Source organism: Amyelois transitella, chromosome 22 (assembly GCF_032362555.1).
Source record: "Amyelois transitella isolate CPQ chromosome 22, ilAmyTran1.1, whole genome shotgun sequence".
Lineage (NCBI taxonomy): Eukaryota > Metazoa > Arthropoda > Insecta > Lepidoptera > Pyralidae > Amyelois > Amyelois transitella.
Window position 1 is genome coordinate 8,202,589 of NC_083525.1, and position 18,434 is coordinate 8,221,022.

The 18,434-nt window shown below is 36.5% G+C and overlaps 2 protein-coding genes across 2 annotated transcripts; one reads left to right on the top strand and one right to left on the bottom strand.

Annotated features, from left to right (window-relative positions):
• The first annotated feature begins 493 nt into the window (after nt 1–493).
• On the top strand, nt 494–5,746 carry LOC106138562 (TBC1 domain family member 22B). Its single transcript, XM_013339740.2, has 4 exons — nt 494–1,142; nt 2,407–2,619; nt 3,244–3,510; nt 3,659–5,746. Exons 1-4 carry the CDS (start codon nt 597–599, stop codon nt 4,064–4,066), a joined length of 1,434 nt encoding a protein of 477 aa, XP_013195194.2. The 5' UTR covers nt 494–596; the 3' UTR covers nt 4,067–5,746.
• Nucleotides 5,747–7,256: 1,510 nt separating this feature from the next.
• LOC132903213 (THAP domain-containing protein 2-like) lies at nt 7,257–8,054 on the bottom strand. The gene is made up of 2 exons (XM_060950866.1): nt 7,824–8,054; nt 7,257–7,448 (listed from the first exon to the last, which is right to left on the bottom strand). The coding sequence occupies exons 1-2, from the start codon at nt 7,898–7,900 to the stop codon at nt 7,286–7,288; spliced, it is 240 nt and encodes a 79-aa protein (XP_060806849.1). The 5' UTR covers nt 7,901–8,054; the 3' UTR covers nt 7,257–7,285.
• Between the last annotated feature and the right edge of the window lie 10,380 nt (nt 8,055–18,434).

Below are 18,434 nucleotides of genomic sequence, written 5' to 3' on the forward strand. Positions count from 1 at the left end.
TTGATTGCCGAGAGTGAATAATTTTTTGTATTTAATATATTCCCTGTGATTATTTTCTTAAAATGAAACTATTCTTGGATTTAAATTACTTTTCAAAATAAAAATATGAGCTCAAAAATCAAATAAGATGTCTATTTTAACTTGACAGTAGATTTGGCCGCCCAGATTTTATTCGTATGTTCAGTTCATAGAAATAAAACGCAAACAAATGATAAAATATAAAAAAAGTATTTTCGTACATTAAGTAAATGGTTTAGTTTTGGAACCATAATGTTTCGTGGAGTTTTTTTCTTCATATTTACGGTTATCAACCGAGGAAGCAAAATATATAAATCGAATGTACAACATAGGTGCCATAACATGAATCATCATTTAGTACAAAATCGGCCAAATTAAATAAAATGATAATTATGGGAAAAATGTTTGGAAGTGTAAATGACCCGTTTTTGTTTATGGCTTGATGGTATTGTTTTTAAAAAATATTTGATAACAGCAACACTGTTGATTTCGTGTTTGTCGAAGTGATTGACATATCAACATTTTTCACTTTACTATTTTGAAAAAGTTATTTAGAATGTACCAAGACATATTTTATTATGGAAAGTCAACAAACCGAATATGACAACAACGGTTTGTTGCCTGACACCTTCTGGAGGACACCACAGCGCGCGTACCCTGGACGGCCTCGTCAGACAGTTGGCGCACCTGAGGTTATGTCTGGGTCGTCGTATCAGCAGTTCCAGGCGTCCGTGAACGATGCCTGGGACCTGGGAGACGACGATATAGTCTCCGGCATCGCCGAGGCGAAAATTTCGAAAGCCATATCACAGACAGCGGCATTAAACGTGATTAATTCTCATAGGAATAGTAGTAAGAAAATTGATGTGAACGAAGACAAAGCAAAGGAGGAAAATGTTGGTGATAAAAAGAAGGATTCGAAGAAAGCGGGTACTGGTTCTGGTGGTAGTTCTGGATCGATGCGGCACTATCCTGGGCGGCCTAGGCCAGTAAGGACGTCAGCTTTGGCGCCGCGTGAAGAAAGCAGTGAGTCGAAGTTGGAGAGATTCCAACAGGTGCACGACAGCGCGGTCGTTGACCTCCACGAGCTTAAGCAGCTCAGCTGGTCTGGAATCCCTGTTAAGGTAATTTTTTACGATGTATAAAATAAACGCCTATTACTTTCAAGAATGGCTTAACATAACTTGTTAGTTATAAATAAGCTACAGCTAGGCTTGTTTATACCAGCAATTTTCACCAGCTTTTTATCATGTGGTTAATTTTTTATGGGGTAACACATACAATTTACAATGTATGTACAAACTATTTTTATGATTCAGAAAAAGGCAGTTCATGCAATTTACAGTTTAGGTCTAAGAGACTTGATAAGTCAACTTAAAGGGAATAAATATACCTACAAAAGTGTCCCAGTAAATTTTTGATATTACAATATATATTTTTTTTCCAAAAAGTTGGTGCCACTACTGATAGAAATTTACATAATAAATGTTACAGTATACGAATTTACAGTAAGTTACTGGAGTGTGTTCTTGATATGCCTGACTAACAATTCAGGTTATGTAAAGAAAGTACTTTGTGAAAAGGCTTAGTATGGGACTGATGATGACCTGAATGACAAAAACATCTGGCTTCAGCATGGCACAGGCGCCTCGTAAAGATTCGTAGTAGGTTCAAATCAAAATTCTCAACTCAATCTTACGTTGTTATCAAATATATAAGAAAAGTCCCGATAGTTAAGTTATTATCACAAATTAACTTTTGTTTTTGGCTAATCTTAGAATTTATTGCTAAGCTCGGTGTATGTTGAGAAGAAAAATTATATAAGTATCATATGATGAACAAGTAGATATACATACCGGTCAAACTGGGAACCTTTATATTTTTTACTTTTAACCATGGTTAAAATCCTTAGTTAAAATTTATCATCATTAAATGAATATGTCCTTATCTATACTAATATAATAAAGCTGAAGAGTTTGTTTGTTTGAACACGCTAATCTCAGGAACTACTTGAATTCGTTCGAATTCAAATTCTTTTTGCATTGAATATACCATTTAGCGAGGAAGGCTTTAGGCTATATAACATCACGCTGCAACTATAAGGAGCAAAGAAATAATGGAAAATGTGAAAAAAACGGGGAAATTTATTTATTCTTGAGGGCTTCAATGATGCCCAAAATAACAATTCCACGCGGACGAAGTCATGGGCACAACTAGTCAATCTATATAATGTTCTTCCTTTAGTGAAAGGGGTGCCGTCACTAATATATTAATGAATTATCTGTGATAAATTATTAATGCGAGGTTTCCATGGCATTTACATGTAGAGTCTATTATTATTCTGTGATATTACCATTAAGGTATTTTTATGGTATGTGTGTGTTACAGGCCCGTGCCATAACCTGGCGTCTCCTGGCGGGCTACCTCCCCGCCAACACGGAGCGCCGAGCGGAGACCCTGGAGCGGAAGAGAGCTGACTACAAGAACTTCGTGACACAGTACTATGATGCAGAAAGAGATGATGACACGTACAGACAGATACACATTGATATACCAAGGATGAGCCCGCTTGTGGCCTTATTTCAGCAGACCACTGTACAGGTAGGGTCAAGTGATGATGATGAGATTTTAATTTTTATTAGGTTAGGTACATTGAATAGAAAAGATTTATTTTCAAAATTGGATACAAGGTATCACTTATTGACATCACATCACTTAAATCTTATTATAACTACTACTACCGCTTCCAAAGCGCATGTGTAGAAGAGGCGGAACAAACTACACTGCAGCATTTTCACCAGACGTCAATTTACAAATATAGATCTCCTAAATTGGGGACGAATGTACATTGTCTACATTAAAAAACATTAATGAATTAATGTGAAATTAATGATATCAATACAAATATTTCATCAAATAAATAAAGATAAAATAAAATAAGTACATCGCCATGTGGTACCCGGCACTAAAGAATAGGACCATATCTTTCCCATGGATGTCGCGACGCACAAGGCGACTTACAGATAGGCTAATAAACTTGGGATTCTTCTTGTAGGTGATGGGCTAGCAACCTGTCACTATTTGAATCTCATTGTTAAGCCATACCACTGACCATGGCCTTACAGTCTTTTGAAGTCTGTTAGCCTTTTCTACCGTGCAAGGGATATAGATGTCATTATGTATGCTGGTATGTTATTTTCATCCTCCAAATCTTTCATTTATCAGGTGATGTTCGAACGCATCCTATACATCTGGGCCATCCGGCACCCGGCCTCGGGGTACGTCCAAGGCATCAACGACCTCGTGACACCATTCTTCATGGTGTTCCTGCAAGAGGCTGCTCCCGGCGAGGAGCTGGACAACTTTCCCCTGGACAAACTGACAGAACAACAGAGGGATATCATAGAGGCCGACTCGTTCTGGTGTCTGTCCAAGTTCCTGGATAGTATACAGGATAATTATATCTTTGCACAGCTCGGGATACAGTATAAGGTTAGTTTTGTGTTCATCATATATATGTTTGCTTTGTTCTGCTATACAATGTAAACACTATTAGTTTTTAATTATTTAGATGTGGTGGGATGCTTCCAGTCAACCAAAAAAATTTTGTGTCAAGTGTAATAACATGTTCCTATTACAGGTGAATCAACTCAAAGAATTGATCCGACGCATCGACCTACCCCTACACGAGCACTTACAGGCTCACGGTGTTGACTACCTTCAATTCTCATTTAGGTGGATGAACAACCTGCTAACTAGAGAGATACCCCTCTCCTGTACTATCCGCTTATGGGACACTTACCTCGCAGAATCGGACGGGTTCGCGACATTCCAGCTATACGTATGCGCGGCATTCCTACTCCATTGGAGGGAAAGGTTGATGCTTGAAAAAGACTTTCAAGGTCTTATGATTTTGCTGCAAAATGTGCCCACTAGAAATTGGACGGATTCTAATATAAGCCTGCTGGTTGCGGAAGCGTATAGGCTGAAGTTTGCGTTCGCCGATGCGCCAAATCATCTGAATAATACGGCGAAGAGTGATAGGTGATGGTTGAGATAAGACTTTTTGATATTAATCTGTATTTTTTGTTCTTTTTTTAAAAATATATATTATTTTTTGTTTGCGGGTCTGTGTGCATACTTTTATTGGGATAAAAATAATAATGCTATATTATATTCATACGAGACTTAAGATAGGTTTTTTTTTTATTTTCATTAGATTGAATGTTGGGAAAAGTTTGTATTTAGTGTAATTATTTTTATGCCAAATAAACTTATTTAATCTTTATACATATCGACCACAGACCAACATATTTTTTGTTGACACAGATTATAAATAGAAAAAAAAATAGTTTATGATTTTGTCGTAGGCGTCTATTTTTAAAGTATCACAAAAATGTATGGAAATGTTAGTGGGTACCAAACTATTGTATTTGGCAGGGTATGAATGTGCTAAGGGCTATCGTACGCTCGATACGAACCACTAAATAGGCTACCTTTACACTATCTAGCTACCCTAAATGTGTGTACTGTTGTGATTTTTATATAACTTGTTTTATTGGTTTAAATATAAAAAGAAGCGAACATAAAATACGATGGCCTAAATTTCTCAAAAAAAAAAGAGCAGGACGAAAAATTACATTAAAAATGGAATTTGACATCTGTCAAAACGGGCTTATTTCGCAACGACTTTTATCTTATATGAGTTTTAATCATCTTGTAATATATTAAGTGATTGTAATTATATTCATGTTCGGAGCAACATGCATATATCATATGTGCATGCATATATGCATCGTTGACAGGGGTATCTTTTCCCTCCCTCTAACTCTTAATCAAAGGGTCAGAAAGAGAGGGCAGATAAGACTTATGGTCAACGTCAGAACAGAGATCCCCACATCTGTAACTAAGCATACGATGGGCATAGACGTAGAAAAAAAGGCAGACGTTGTGCGACTTGAAAATATACCTACTATTGGTGATTCATTTTGTTGTATAGTAAAAGTCCGTCCGCCTTTTTTCTACATCTATAACCTACAACTGGTTAAAGTTATTTACCTTAAATTTAAATTTATACTATAAATACTAATTTAAATTAAGCTGCCGTCGTGAGAGTGCCTAGTTCCCGGCACTAATAGAAAAAAAAGGACCACTCCATATCTCTCCCATGGATGTCGTAAAAGGCGACTAAGGGGTAGGCTTATATACTTGGGATTCTTCTTTAAGGCGATGGGCTAGCAACCTGTCACTATTTGAATCTCAATTCTATCTTAAAGCAAAATAGCTGAACGTGGCCTATTAGTCTTTTTAAGACTTGGCTCTGTCTACTGACTACCCCGCAATGGATATAGACGTGATAATATGTATGTATGTATGCCGTCGTGATATCTTTATGTTGTGATTATATGGTTTAATTTAGAGGGTCTGATCAAGAGTACTCATAACCGATGAGTTGAAGAGAGTGATGGATTTAGATACAGCGAAAAAGTACCTATGCAGGGATCGTGGAAAGTTATAAGTGTTTGCCTTCCCCTCCGGGAAAGAGGTTTTTGAAGACTCCTATTTAATAGCGGTAACTATTTGCCATCAGAACTCTTGGCAGACTTGTGTGTGAAAAAAAACAAGCGTAGACGGCAGCATAGTATTGATACCGCGACTCTGTTTATTTCATGTTCTGTTTGATTTTATTTTGTTGTTTTACGATAATATAGCACTATTATATACATTTTATAGTTGTTTTATTCAACTGATAATATGCCGTGTGGTTCCCGGCACCAATAAAAAAGAGAATAGGACCACTCCATTTCGTTCCCATGGATGTCGTAAAAGGCGACTAAGGGATAGGCTTATAAACTTGGGATTCTTTTTTAGGCGATGGGCTAGCAACCCGTCTCTATTTGAATCTCAATTCTATCATTAAGCCAAACAGCTGAACGTGGCCTATCAGTCTTTTCAAAGCTTTTGGCTCTGTCTACCCCGTAAGGGATAAAGACGTGATTATATGTATGTATGATAATATAAAATAAGAATTTTGTTATCTCCTTGTTTTCACGGTTTTGCCCCATGAAACAATGTGAATATGGTTCCCCAACAGACTCAGACGGAGGTCACCTCGTGTAAAAACTTGGCTTATCCAATTAAGGATCGTACTCATAGGCTGGGGCTCTGATAGGAATACCATAATAAATACGCAGAACCTACGTTGAATATTATTCTTCGTGAAACTCTCGATTTAAACTACATACATATAACGTCTATATCCCTTGCAGGGTAGACAGAGCCAACAATCTTGAAAAGACTGACAGGCCACGTTCAGCTGTTAGGCTTAATGATAGAATTGAGATTAAAATAGTGAGAGATTGCTAGCCCATTGCCTAAAAGTTTACAAGCCAACCCCTTAGTCGCCTTTTACGACGTCCATGGGAAAGAGAAGGGGTGGTCCTTTTCTTTATTTTTATTTGTGCCGGAAACCACACGGCAAACATCTAAACACGTAAAAGAGCAAAGAATTGGATTCCAAGTGAACCGGCAACATTGGTCCGGACTTGCGCAGTCCCACGGCCTTGACCTTGCCCACCACATGACATTGACAGCCGTCTGACCTCCGTCCAGGGGTGAGTTCGTGCCCCTGTTTCATTTAAAACTCCGTAAAAATTGTCCTCAGTAATAAACGCTTGAATAAAACCTAATAAATTTCGGCATTATTAGGTCAAATTTGGGGGATAAAGTTAAAAACATGTTGTTCTCGTATAAGTATCAGACGTAAATCGATACAGCGTCGTCGCCAGGATAGTGACCTTGAACTGGAAGTGGGTTAGTGGAGCAGGATCGCATTCGGTGAGTATACGCCTGATAAAATTAAATAGCAATGATGTACAACTACATAAAATATTTTTCTACAAGTAGGATTTTAGTTCACCGGGTTCGACGGCCACCGACCAGTATCAAGGACTAAAACTTACTTCTTCGTCGTACTAAAAAATAAATATACAATTTTTTACGTGTTTCAAATTTAAACGAGAAAATGTATAAGGATTTGCGCGTGGTAAGGTAAGGTTATATTAGCTCTGTCGTGTCGTGTAAAAATAAAAGTATTTTCCTTAATTACTCTTTTTTATAATAGATATAACACAACACAAGGTCTCTCTTTCTTGCTATAAAGTTTATAATAGAGAAAAATAGATAATTCTAATAAATAAATAAAAATTCTCTCGAAAGATCAAACGAAAAAACAGATGTTAATGGCAAAAATATATTTGGAAAGTGATTACACCGCATTACAAATTGTTGGTTCCTCTTTCTCTTTGACGACCTCCTGGACGTGTTTGGAGCAGACAACGGTGGCTGCTGATGGTAGCCAGTCGGCCTCCTGCCGCAGCAACCTTATGATCTTTATCCATTCCTCTCTGCGCTTCTGGTCTTTGGGTACCCTGGAAAATGGAAAATTCTTCAGGGGAATGAATGTTTTACTATTATAATGCAGTTTTTACCTTTGAATACGATTTTCTTGAAAGCATAGCACTTTAAAAGACTGACAGGCCACGTTCAGCTGTTTGGCTTATGATAGAATCGAGATGCAAATAGTGACAGGTTGCTAGCCCATTGCCTATAAGAAGAATCACAAGTTGTACTTAGTACTAATTGTTCACCCCGTTGTGTACTTACTCGCCCCTCTGGAGAAGAGTCCAGGGTTTACTGACTACCGATTGGCAAGTCAGGTTCAAGACACAATTGCTGTTTTGAAAGTAGATAGATAGGTATAATATGAAAGTTTTAATAAAATTAAAACAATTAAGTAAACTTACTTGTGAAAAGAAACCCCCGTTAGTTTTTCATCTTTCTCTGCCCGGAACTTGCAACTTTTCACCGCACATTTTACCATTTTTTTTTTGTTTTATTTTCGGATTTATTTGTGTCTGTTGCTTATATAATTATTATTCGGTACTGTTTCTTTGTTTAAGTTGGGAATGTATACATGTATAATAAACTGCGAAGTTCGTGTGCATCCTATGGAGTACAGGAAACGATTGCTGATAGAATACAATGACGTAACGATGGCCCTAGAGCAACGGTAGTAGTGCTCTGGCATCGGGTTTGAGGGCGCGGCGCCCCTCCAAGATTTTTTATAAATTGTTTTTTTTTTTATAATTATCTCATTTAGGTCACTGTCTTTTTCAGAGAACTGCTTGCTAACTGCTCTACTGAAAAATTGACAATGTTTTGTTTGCGTTAACGGAAAAATCCCATTATTTTTTATTTACAGTATATAAATAATCAAGTCTCTTTCCCGGCAGGGAAGGCATTCTAATTCCTTCCACTTACTATTAACCATGCATAATGACATATCCATACTATTATAAGGTATAGATACCTATTGCGAAAGTCTGTGTATCTATTTAGCTTTTGCAACTAAACCGCTAGACCAATTGTAATGTTTTTTTTTTAATAAATATACTATTACCCAGGTCAAGCTTTGGCTACTTTTAGAGATTTCCTAGAGGTGCGAAGCACACAGTGTTACAGCTTCTCTTGCACTAGGGCCGGCACCGTGATAACAGTTCATTATTTTTTTTCACCAGAAAATATAATAATTAAGTAGGTTAATACGCAACATTGAGAACGACAAGGAAAATAAATATTGGCTTATGATTAATTCCAAATGGGTAAGGTAAAAATGAATGTCTAACTATGTAGTTACTATTCATACTAAAACAATAACAAAGGCATAAACAAACACACGTATATTAACATGATCACTTTCGCGGAGATGTAGGCAAAGACTACCTCTTTCCACTTGCCATGATCCCTGCATATTTGTTACACATGGTACTTGTCTTAATAAAGGTGAGTTCGTCTTATCCTTCCCGCTTCTAACGTTCCCATGTTAAAAGTTAAAAGGAATGTTTTTAATATTTGCTTACTCTCTTTTTTTAGTAGGTATTTAACGCTGTCCCACAATATCAGTAGCTACGACATAAAATAAAAAAAAAACACTTAAAAAAAGGAATAAGTTTGCGATTCTTTTTCAATCGGGTGATGTATTTTAAATCATGTAACTGAATACCGTTTTGACTATATTAGATCATTAAGTTATTTATACGTTTGTTTTTCCTAATTAAAAACACTATTTCCCTTTACTCAAAATGGTTTTATAAACCTAATAGTAGGGTGTATAAATATCATATGAATAGCAAGCTAAATACCTGACTTAATCACTCTTACTGACCCTGGGTTCTTCTCCAGAGGTGAGGATGCAACCAGGAGATTTGCACTTACGCCAGGAGGACGATGGATGTTATAGCTAAATGGTGCGTGGTAATACCTATACTTCTTCCCCTGGCTTTGTCCCGGTTGCATCCTCATGCCTCTGGAGAGGAGCCCGGGGTATGCCTTTGACAATGAGTCCTAGATAGGGTGAGTCAGGTTTTAACATGAAGCGACTCCCATCTGACTTTTGCAGGTAAACCTAACCCGTATTGGATCCATGGTTACACATCCAGTTGTCCGAATGTGCAGGTGTCTTCAAGATATTTTCCTAATAGATAGATATTGTATTAATAGGAAAATATCATAAAAAAATATTCCTAATAATAGTATACAAACTAAAGTAGGTACAAAACTTTGAAAATAGTCATTGGTACATGGCCGAGGTGGGATTTGAACCTGGTGCCTTTCTGCGCAACAGACATTTAACCTTACCGATTCGACCATCGACGCTCTTACGAGTACGATGAGCGATACCTAAACTATTATAGGAAATTTAATGGTCATTTGGTAATTATTTGCCTTCTAGGAAAACCGGGATTATTTTAAAATAGTAACTTTGTTTTTATGATTGGACACAACATCATTATGTTTATACATTATTTTACTTCTTTAAATTAAGTTTATACCTATCAATGACCTATTAAAAATCTATACTAATATTATAAAGCTGAAGAGTTTGTTTTTTTGTTTGAACGCGCTAATTTCAGGGACTACTGGTTCGAATTGAAAAATTCTTTTTGTGTTGATTAGACCATTTATCGAGGAAGGCTTTAGGCTATATTACATTACGCTGCAACCATTAAGAGCGAAAAAATAATGAAAAATGTAAAGAAAACGGAGAATATTATTCATCCTTGAGGGCTCCAATGATGCCCAAAATAACTATTCCACGCAGACGGAGTCGCGGGCACAACTAGTATTATATAGAAGTAGACTCCTCTTAGTCCTCCTTGCTGAAGTCCCTGTTACATTTCTCACTCTCACTTTGGCGATGAGTCGGGTTTTTACACGAAGCGACTCACCATCACTCCCACCTGACTTTCGCAACCTTTGGGAACCTGAACATACATTGGATCATGGTTACGCATCCAGTTGCCTGAATTACAGTACAGGTTTCCTCACGATGTTTTCCCTTGTCGTAAGAGCATCGGTACTTCGAAAATGGTCATTGGTACTTTGGCCGAGATGGGACTCGATATATGTAGAAATAGATTGACTAGTAAAATAATCCTTAATCTGCCTAAACGGTCTTGTAATGAAGTTAAATAATAAAAAAAGAAAGAGCGTGCTGGCAGGAGCTGGATCACGATTCAGAAGTGGGTAGACCTTTCTGTTTGTCCTCCGTTAAATGAGGGAAACCACCCTTATACTGCTGCATCCCTTAGTAGCCTATTACGACAACCACGAAGACCTATTTCAATGTTGTTCGAACGTTGCACAAACGCAAAAACTAAAATGTATTCCCTCAGGAAAATCCTGGCTCCGTATCGGTAGTACCTATCACTATCCGAGCAAGCTTCCTGTTGAACGCGATAACATTTTTTTTTTAATAAGTGTAGTGGCACGGGTGTGCTCGATAGTAGGACACTTCGTAATATATATGCATGGTTATTATTTATCGACATATCTCAACTAAAGTGACAGGTACTTTTTGCCGGTTACCATAAAAATTTCGAAAATACCACAACGATAACTTTATTTGTATGTCGTACATCCCTACTTTTATTCAAATCATATCCCTCACGGATCTCAGCAACAAGCAAAAGCTAGTTCCACTGCCTTCATTGAAATATTTGACATCGCGCGCCAATTTTCTTGTTTTTTCTTACACACCTATAAATTTATCAGTCAAAGATATAGATTTTATTTATTTCTTTTCACGAATTTATGCACGGATACTAACGGTAACGGTTTTTTTTTTAATAAAGGTTTCAACATACCCTCTTAACATCCATCGCCTGCATGTCCGTCCCGACGCCGTGAATGAAAAGCTGCAATTTGGTAAGTTCACTTTCTTTCTCAAAAGATAAGCATTGCCATTCAACGTGGCAATGCTGCCAGCCTTCTAGGCACTTTAGCTCGGGACTCCGATCTGCCGGGATTTGCATTTTTGTAAATAAGTGTTAGTTTTATATTAAGGTGTATTTGTAGATTTATCTTTCAGTTTTCATTAATTCGTTTTATTGAGGTTTATTTTAGTTTTATTTAATAAAATTTCAGCTATATTTTGTTATAATGACACAATCAAATCCCATAGTTCACGTCAAAAATGTTAATTGGAATGGATATATCGATAATATTGCTCCTAGTTTGTCAACCCCATCACTAGTTTCTGACCATATCGGCACCGCAGCTGGGCGTACGATCCTCCCTAATTAGTAGCAAATAAAACATTACAATAATACATTAAACCACTGGCTTTCCTCATACTAACTGTATTTATTGGCGGGATCGAGTTGTTTTCAGCTATTGTAATTTAATTCCGTCACCGTTCACGGTTGTGGGTGAGTTTAACAATATTTTTTTATATACTAATCAGCGATTCAATATTTGAATTTCAATTCCATTATTAAGCCATACGGCTGAACGTGGCCTTTCAGTCTTTTCAAGACTGTTGGCTCTGTCTACTCCGCAAGGGATATAGACGTGATTATATGTAGCCTTCGATGTTTCATTTGGACAACCAGTTAGCAGTTTTAATCTATCACTTTCTCTAAATACAATTCCCTCATTATGCGATCAAGCTGAACGTGGCATACGTGTGTATATGTAAGTACTGCTTTTGTTCGGGATTTCTTAAACGTACAAAATTTTAATAGGTTTTTCTTAAAGACCGGTGATTGTAGGGTTTAATGTTTTTTATTACTTATATTAAATATAAGTAGTATCGTTGCGTTGGGTTAGTATCTCGTAACACAAGTCTCGGATTTACTTAAGATTATTATTATTAGTTTGTTTTCTTGAAATATCGCGGGAATCATAGTAAAAACTATGATTCCCGCGGGATTTGCGAAAAACATATGTATTCTTTCGTTGATTTTTGTAGGACGTGCTAATTTCGTATAAATACCTATATCACGTATCTATACCTATCTATAGTTGGCTTTTGGCTCTGTATAACCCGCAAGGGATATAGACGTTATGTATGTATGCCAATTTCGTGGCTTTTTTGTAGATGGCGTTAAATTCGTCGGTTTTTCTAGATGGCGCTAAATTCACGAGGGTACGATTGCGGGTGAAAGTTAAAAAGAGTTACGTTAAAAAGAGGACTGTAGCGGGAGCGTATATTCGGCTCGACCGCCACCAAAGGGAAGATCTTCCGTCACGCTAGGTATTATGCCTGGGGAACCGCGGCTCCGACGATGTTGAGTCGGAGGTTGTATTTATGCTCCAATCCGTGAAATCTGCTTGCGCGATTTAGACTTTTCGCTGTTGACTGATAGCGTCGCGTGATTTTGTTTTTGTGTGAATTGTGCGTGTAGATGTCGCCACGGGACTGTAGTTTATTTTTAGCCTTTGTTCTATTGTTATCTCATATGAGAGCAGCCTTGTCTTTTTGTAACCATTTACAATTTTGTTTTAATATTATGCTTTTACAATCGAGATAGCGAGGTAATGTTGGCTTTGGACATTTTTTAATGCTACAAATACTGAACCGAGCACTTAATAATTAATAATCCACACTTATAAATCACTAGCTGTGCCCGCGACTCCGTCCGCGTGGAATAGTTATTTTGTTCATCATCGAAGCCCTCAAGGGTGCATAATTCCATTCCATTATTTCTTCGCTCCTAATAGTTGCAGCGTAATGTAAAATAGCCTAAAGCCTTCCTCGATAAATAGTCTATCTATTTAACACAAAAAGAATTTTTCAATTCGAACCTGTTGTTCTTGAGATTAGCGCGTTCAAACTAACAAACAAACTCTTCAGCTTTATAATATTAGTATACGAGTAGATTAATAGTCCATCAAACAGACATTTTGAAAAAAAAAAATTACAGCATGACGTTTAAGTTCCCGCCAAAAAGTATCAAGAAGAGCGTTCCAATATATGACATATCTGCAAGACAGAAGAGATAGAATAAAGAAGAACAGAAGAGAAACTCATGTCGGTTGCGGCTCATCGTAAGGCAGTTTGCTGTGTTCATTGCCAGCTGCCTAGCGAAGGGCAACAAGGGACAGAGTTGATCCACAGACAAGATTGCATACAACTACATCATCAGGCAAAGAACATACGTCGCCAGCAAGAGATAAGTGACAGTGACAGTGACAAAAGACAGCTTTTCAACAGACTTCAACAAGGAGTTTACCAATTTGACTGTGTTACCTTTGCTAATTAATGTTTTGTCGCAAATGCCGCAATATAAGTCTATACTCTGTGGCTCAGCGGTAGTACGCTTGTCTGTGACACCGGAGGTCCCGGGTTCGAATCCCGGCCAGGGCATGATGAGAAACGAACTTTCTTTGATTGGCCTGGGTCTTGGATGTTTATCTAGGTATATAAGTATTTATTATAAAATATAGTATCGTTGAGTGAGTATCTCGTAACACAAGTTTCGAACTTACTTCGAGGCTAACTCAATCAGTGTAATTTGTCCCGTATATATGCAAAAATCAAAAAAAAATTCAAAATTTTTTATTCATTATTATAGGATATTATTATATCGCTTAATAATTGTCGTATGGTTTAACAACTTGGTTGACGTCAAATAATGTATACTTACATAAATATAATCACGTCTATTAATTTATCTTACGGGTAGACAGAGCAAACAGTCTTGAAAAGACAGAAAGGTCACGTTCGGCTGTATGGCTTAATGATGGAATTAAGACTCAAGTAAATTAAAATTTGAATTTGAAATAGTGACAAATTGCTAGCCCATCGTCTACAAGAAGTATTCCTAATTTATTGAACTATCCAGTTAGTCGCATCCTGACGACATCCCTGGGGAAGAGATGGAATGGTCCTATTTTTATAATTAAATAGATACTCTAAAATATGTTTTGTCTGGAGTCGTGGTAATCATGGTGGAAATGGTTCATACGTTTTCTATGGATTGACTCTGAAAGTCCGTTAAGGGCATGCTCGAATCCAAATATAACTTATGCACCATACAAATGATGACGTCTTTGGCACAACCTGTTTTTTTTACAAAAAAAAAACAAGCTCTGGAGAAACTAGGCATCGCTAGGCACTCTTCATCATAGTTACTTTTATCGGTGTAAAATGTACTTACCTATAATCAAATTTATTGCATTTTTATTTAACTCATATTATTTACTCTGAGGCACGAGAAAAAACAAAGAGGCACGGCACGACCATTCAATACAGGACTCAAGCCGCAGGCAAATTGTATATAAACAGTACACCAGATACGATGAGCAAGTTCATGGCTCATGAGGTAACTAGTTCACAGCCAAGGCTAACTTGTAAAATATCGATGACACAGAAGTGTAACTCACTTTTGTGACATACATACATACATACATATAATCACGTCTATATCCCTTGCGGGGTAGACAGAGCCAACAGTCTTGTAAAGACTGAATGGCCACGTTCAGCTATTTGGCTTTAAGATAGAATTGAGGTTCAAATAGTGACAGGTTGCTAACGCATCGCCTAAAAGAAGAATCCTTAGTTTACAAGCCTACCCCTTAGTCGTCTTTTACGACATCCATGTGAGAGAGACGGAGACATTGATATTAAAAATGAAAATTCGATTCACTTATAAGTAATTTGAGTTACTTAACTGTCTTTTAATATGCCACCTCTTTTGGGAAAATTCTCTATCTCAATTCTGCGTGTTCCTGGTTTTACCCTCCACGGAAGTGTTTTAGGGTTCCGGGGTCCGTCATCCGACTTTTCTCTCTCCACTTGGTCCGGTTTATGGCGTCCTCAGATTACAATCCATTGGCTTGCATATCGTCGTTTTCGAAGTACATCAAATTCAAAATCTTTGTTCATTAATGAGACATTTCAACATCACTTAATAATTTTCATGTCTTTTTTGTTTTACAACATTGGTTGACGTCAAATAAATTACTTAAAACTATGGTTTACAGTTATTTCTAGTATAGAGCTTAAGCTGTAATAAAGTGTGCATTTCGTAAATTGCAGGTCAATTAACTTATAAATATATACATTTTTAGTAATAAGCACCTCACTTATCTCAATCCAGACTATTCTCGGACATGGCCTATCTATGATAAGCAGTCGTAGGTAGAAAATCAATTTCCTTTTAAAATAGTTGGTACTGACAAGTGACACTTTTGTACAGTCATATTTTATGCACTCTGGTAAAATGAATATGTGTAATTATCGGACATTATTCATATCTACTTTTACTAAAATAATCGTAAGTTTGATGTTTATCGGTCTCTGTTTATAAAGATCAAAAGCAATTTTAAGCAGATTTAAAAGGAGGAATTTATTCCGTTCATGGTGAAAATATTTGCCTGGGAATTTTTTTTATAAGTTGCTTATAAAAATAATTATTTATAACGAAGCAGACTCTTAATGAGTGGGTTGTTACAACAATTGGTTTATATAAAAATAAAAATTACATACATACATACATAAAATCACGCCTCTTTCCCGGGAAAATAAAAATTATAAGTCTGTTTTACTTTTTATTATGTACCTACTTACTATTTTTTAATGGAAACTTTATTGATATATGTATTGTTATATGTTAACAGATTAATTACAATTGTATGTCTCCCAAATAAATAAATACATAAATTAAAATATATTTTTTTAACCCGTTCACAATTTTTGTTGTGAATCATTGGATGTTGTATTTATGGTAGGTATATATAAAAAAAATGTTTATATGTTAATCATGGGATAGGCGTATTAACTTGGGGCACAGAATTTATACCAGTACTAACATGGGGCTTGATATGCTTTGTTAGAACTATCACATACTGTAACGTTAAGATCCCTTAATGGGATAAGTCCGCCTTTGTATATTTAGTCTTACTCTTACAAATTTACTGTATTTTTGTGTTCTTTCTTATGTACAATAAAGATATTACAAACAAACAAACAAACCCAAAATGAGGTTAGTATTTTTAAGTTTTTGCAAGAGGAGTATATATATATATATATATTGTTAAGCGATGAAGTGGCGAGTGTTATGTGCGTAGAGCCGAGGTCAAAAGCTAGTTATCTTACTATTACTAGATACAAATGCTATGCAATTTTATCATTCAAGAAATACTCTTTAAACTATGTGTGTAGATATTTCCCATAACAACCATAGTGACACACTAATTGCACAATACAATTACAAAAATAGCTGTGAAATCATAGCGACAATTATAGTCAGGGATTTAGAGGTATATTTATAAATACATAGGTACATAAAATCACGACTATATCCCCTGCGGGAAAGATAGAGCCAGATTTGAAAGAATGGTAGGTCAAGTTCAGCTGTTTCGCTTAATGATAAAATTGAGATTCAACTAGTGACAGGTTGTTAGTCCAGCCATCCATCCAGCCAGCCATCTTTTAGTTGCCTTTTACGACATCCATAGGAACGAGATGGAGTGGTCTTATTCTTTTTTTTATTGTTGTGCCTGGTACATTATTCTTTATTGGGTTAGAATCTTCAACTAGAAGATTGCGGATGTGAAATCAGACAGATTCAATTCCATTCAATTCAAAATATTTATTGCATATCATAAAGTACATACATACATATGGTCACGTTTATATACCTTGCGGAGTAGACAGAGCCAACAGTCTTGAAAAGACTAAATGGCCACGTTCAGCTATTTGGCTTAATGATAGAATTGAGATTCTAATAGTGACATGGGTTGCTAGCCCATCGCCTAAAGTACATCAGTTGTATTACAGTTACTGTTTATAAATAGGTACAATATGAACTTTGTCGGGATATGCAATTTTTTTATACGGCCCGATTATTCTAGCCCGACATAAATTTTGATAGTAGGAAGATCTTATTCAAAAAACTTAAATGACGAAAGCTCCCAGACTATAAGGAAGAAATACATTTAAAATCACATGTTGACCATAAGCAGTATTGTTATTTTAACTTGCATCATATAAATGTAGTTATTTTTATACATGTTTAACCATAATTTAAAAAATATTATGTTAGTTAATATAAGAAATATTTTTAAAGGTAAGCGTAGGAAATATTCATCTTAGATCAAATTACTGTTGCTTTGACTGAACTTTGATACAAACATATATACTATGTGTATCACGTCTATATCCCTTGCGGAGTCGACAGAGCCAACAGTTTTGAAAAGACACATAGGCCTCGTTCAGCTGTTTGGCTTAATGCGATTCAAATAGTGACAGGAGTGACAAAGTTTATAAGCCTGTCCCTTGGTCGCCTTTTACGACATCCATGGAAACGAGTGTAAGTGGTGCTATTCTAATTTTATTGGTGCAGGGAACCACACGGCAACAATAAAAAATATAGATTAATCTTAATTTTTACCTACGTGTTAATTCATACAAAAGATTTCAACGCGTTCTTTCCATACTTCAAAGAAAACTACGTTTACGTCTAAGAAGTTTGCGACTTGACAGAACTGAGTATCATTAGGTATACAGTTATAGCATAGAAGTCGGAATAACATAGTTAGGACTGAGTACTATGAGTTAAAAGAACCATAACCTTAGGTATCTGTGGAATGAATCCACGGTAGTATTTGTAAATTGGCGGTGACGTCATGAACATACATACATACATAAAACCACGCCTTCCAGACAGAGACCACATCTTTCCACTTGCCACGATCCCTGCACACTTCCTTCGCTTCATCCACATTCATAACTCTCTTCATGCAAGCTCGGCGGTTTCGTGTACTCTTGACCTGACCTTACTCAGGACGTTCCTAATTTGATCAAGATACGTTGTCGTCTTTGGTGAAAATGCTGCAATTTAGTTTGTTTTCGCCGTTTCTTCTAAACTTGCTTTGAAAAGTGAATTCTTGGAGAAGTAAATATTTGAGATTTGTATCCAAGTGTTCGCTGTTCGTGTCGTGGCGTGTCGCCAACTGAAGCCCGTTAGAACAGACTAGCTGGCCCCGGTATCTACGGCCGCTGAATTTTATTAGGCCACCGAGGATCAATACGTTCAATGAATGAATGATTTGTAATGTAGTTTGCC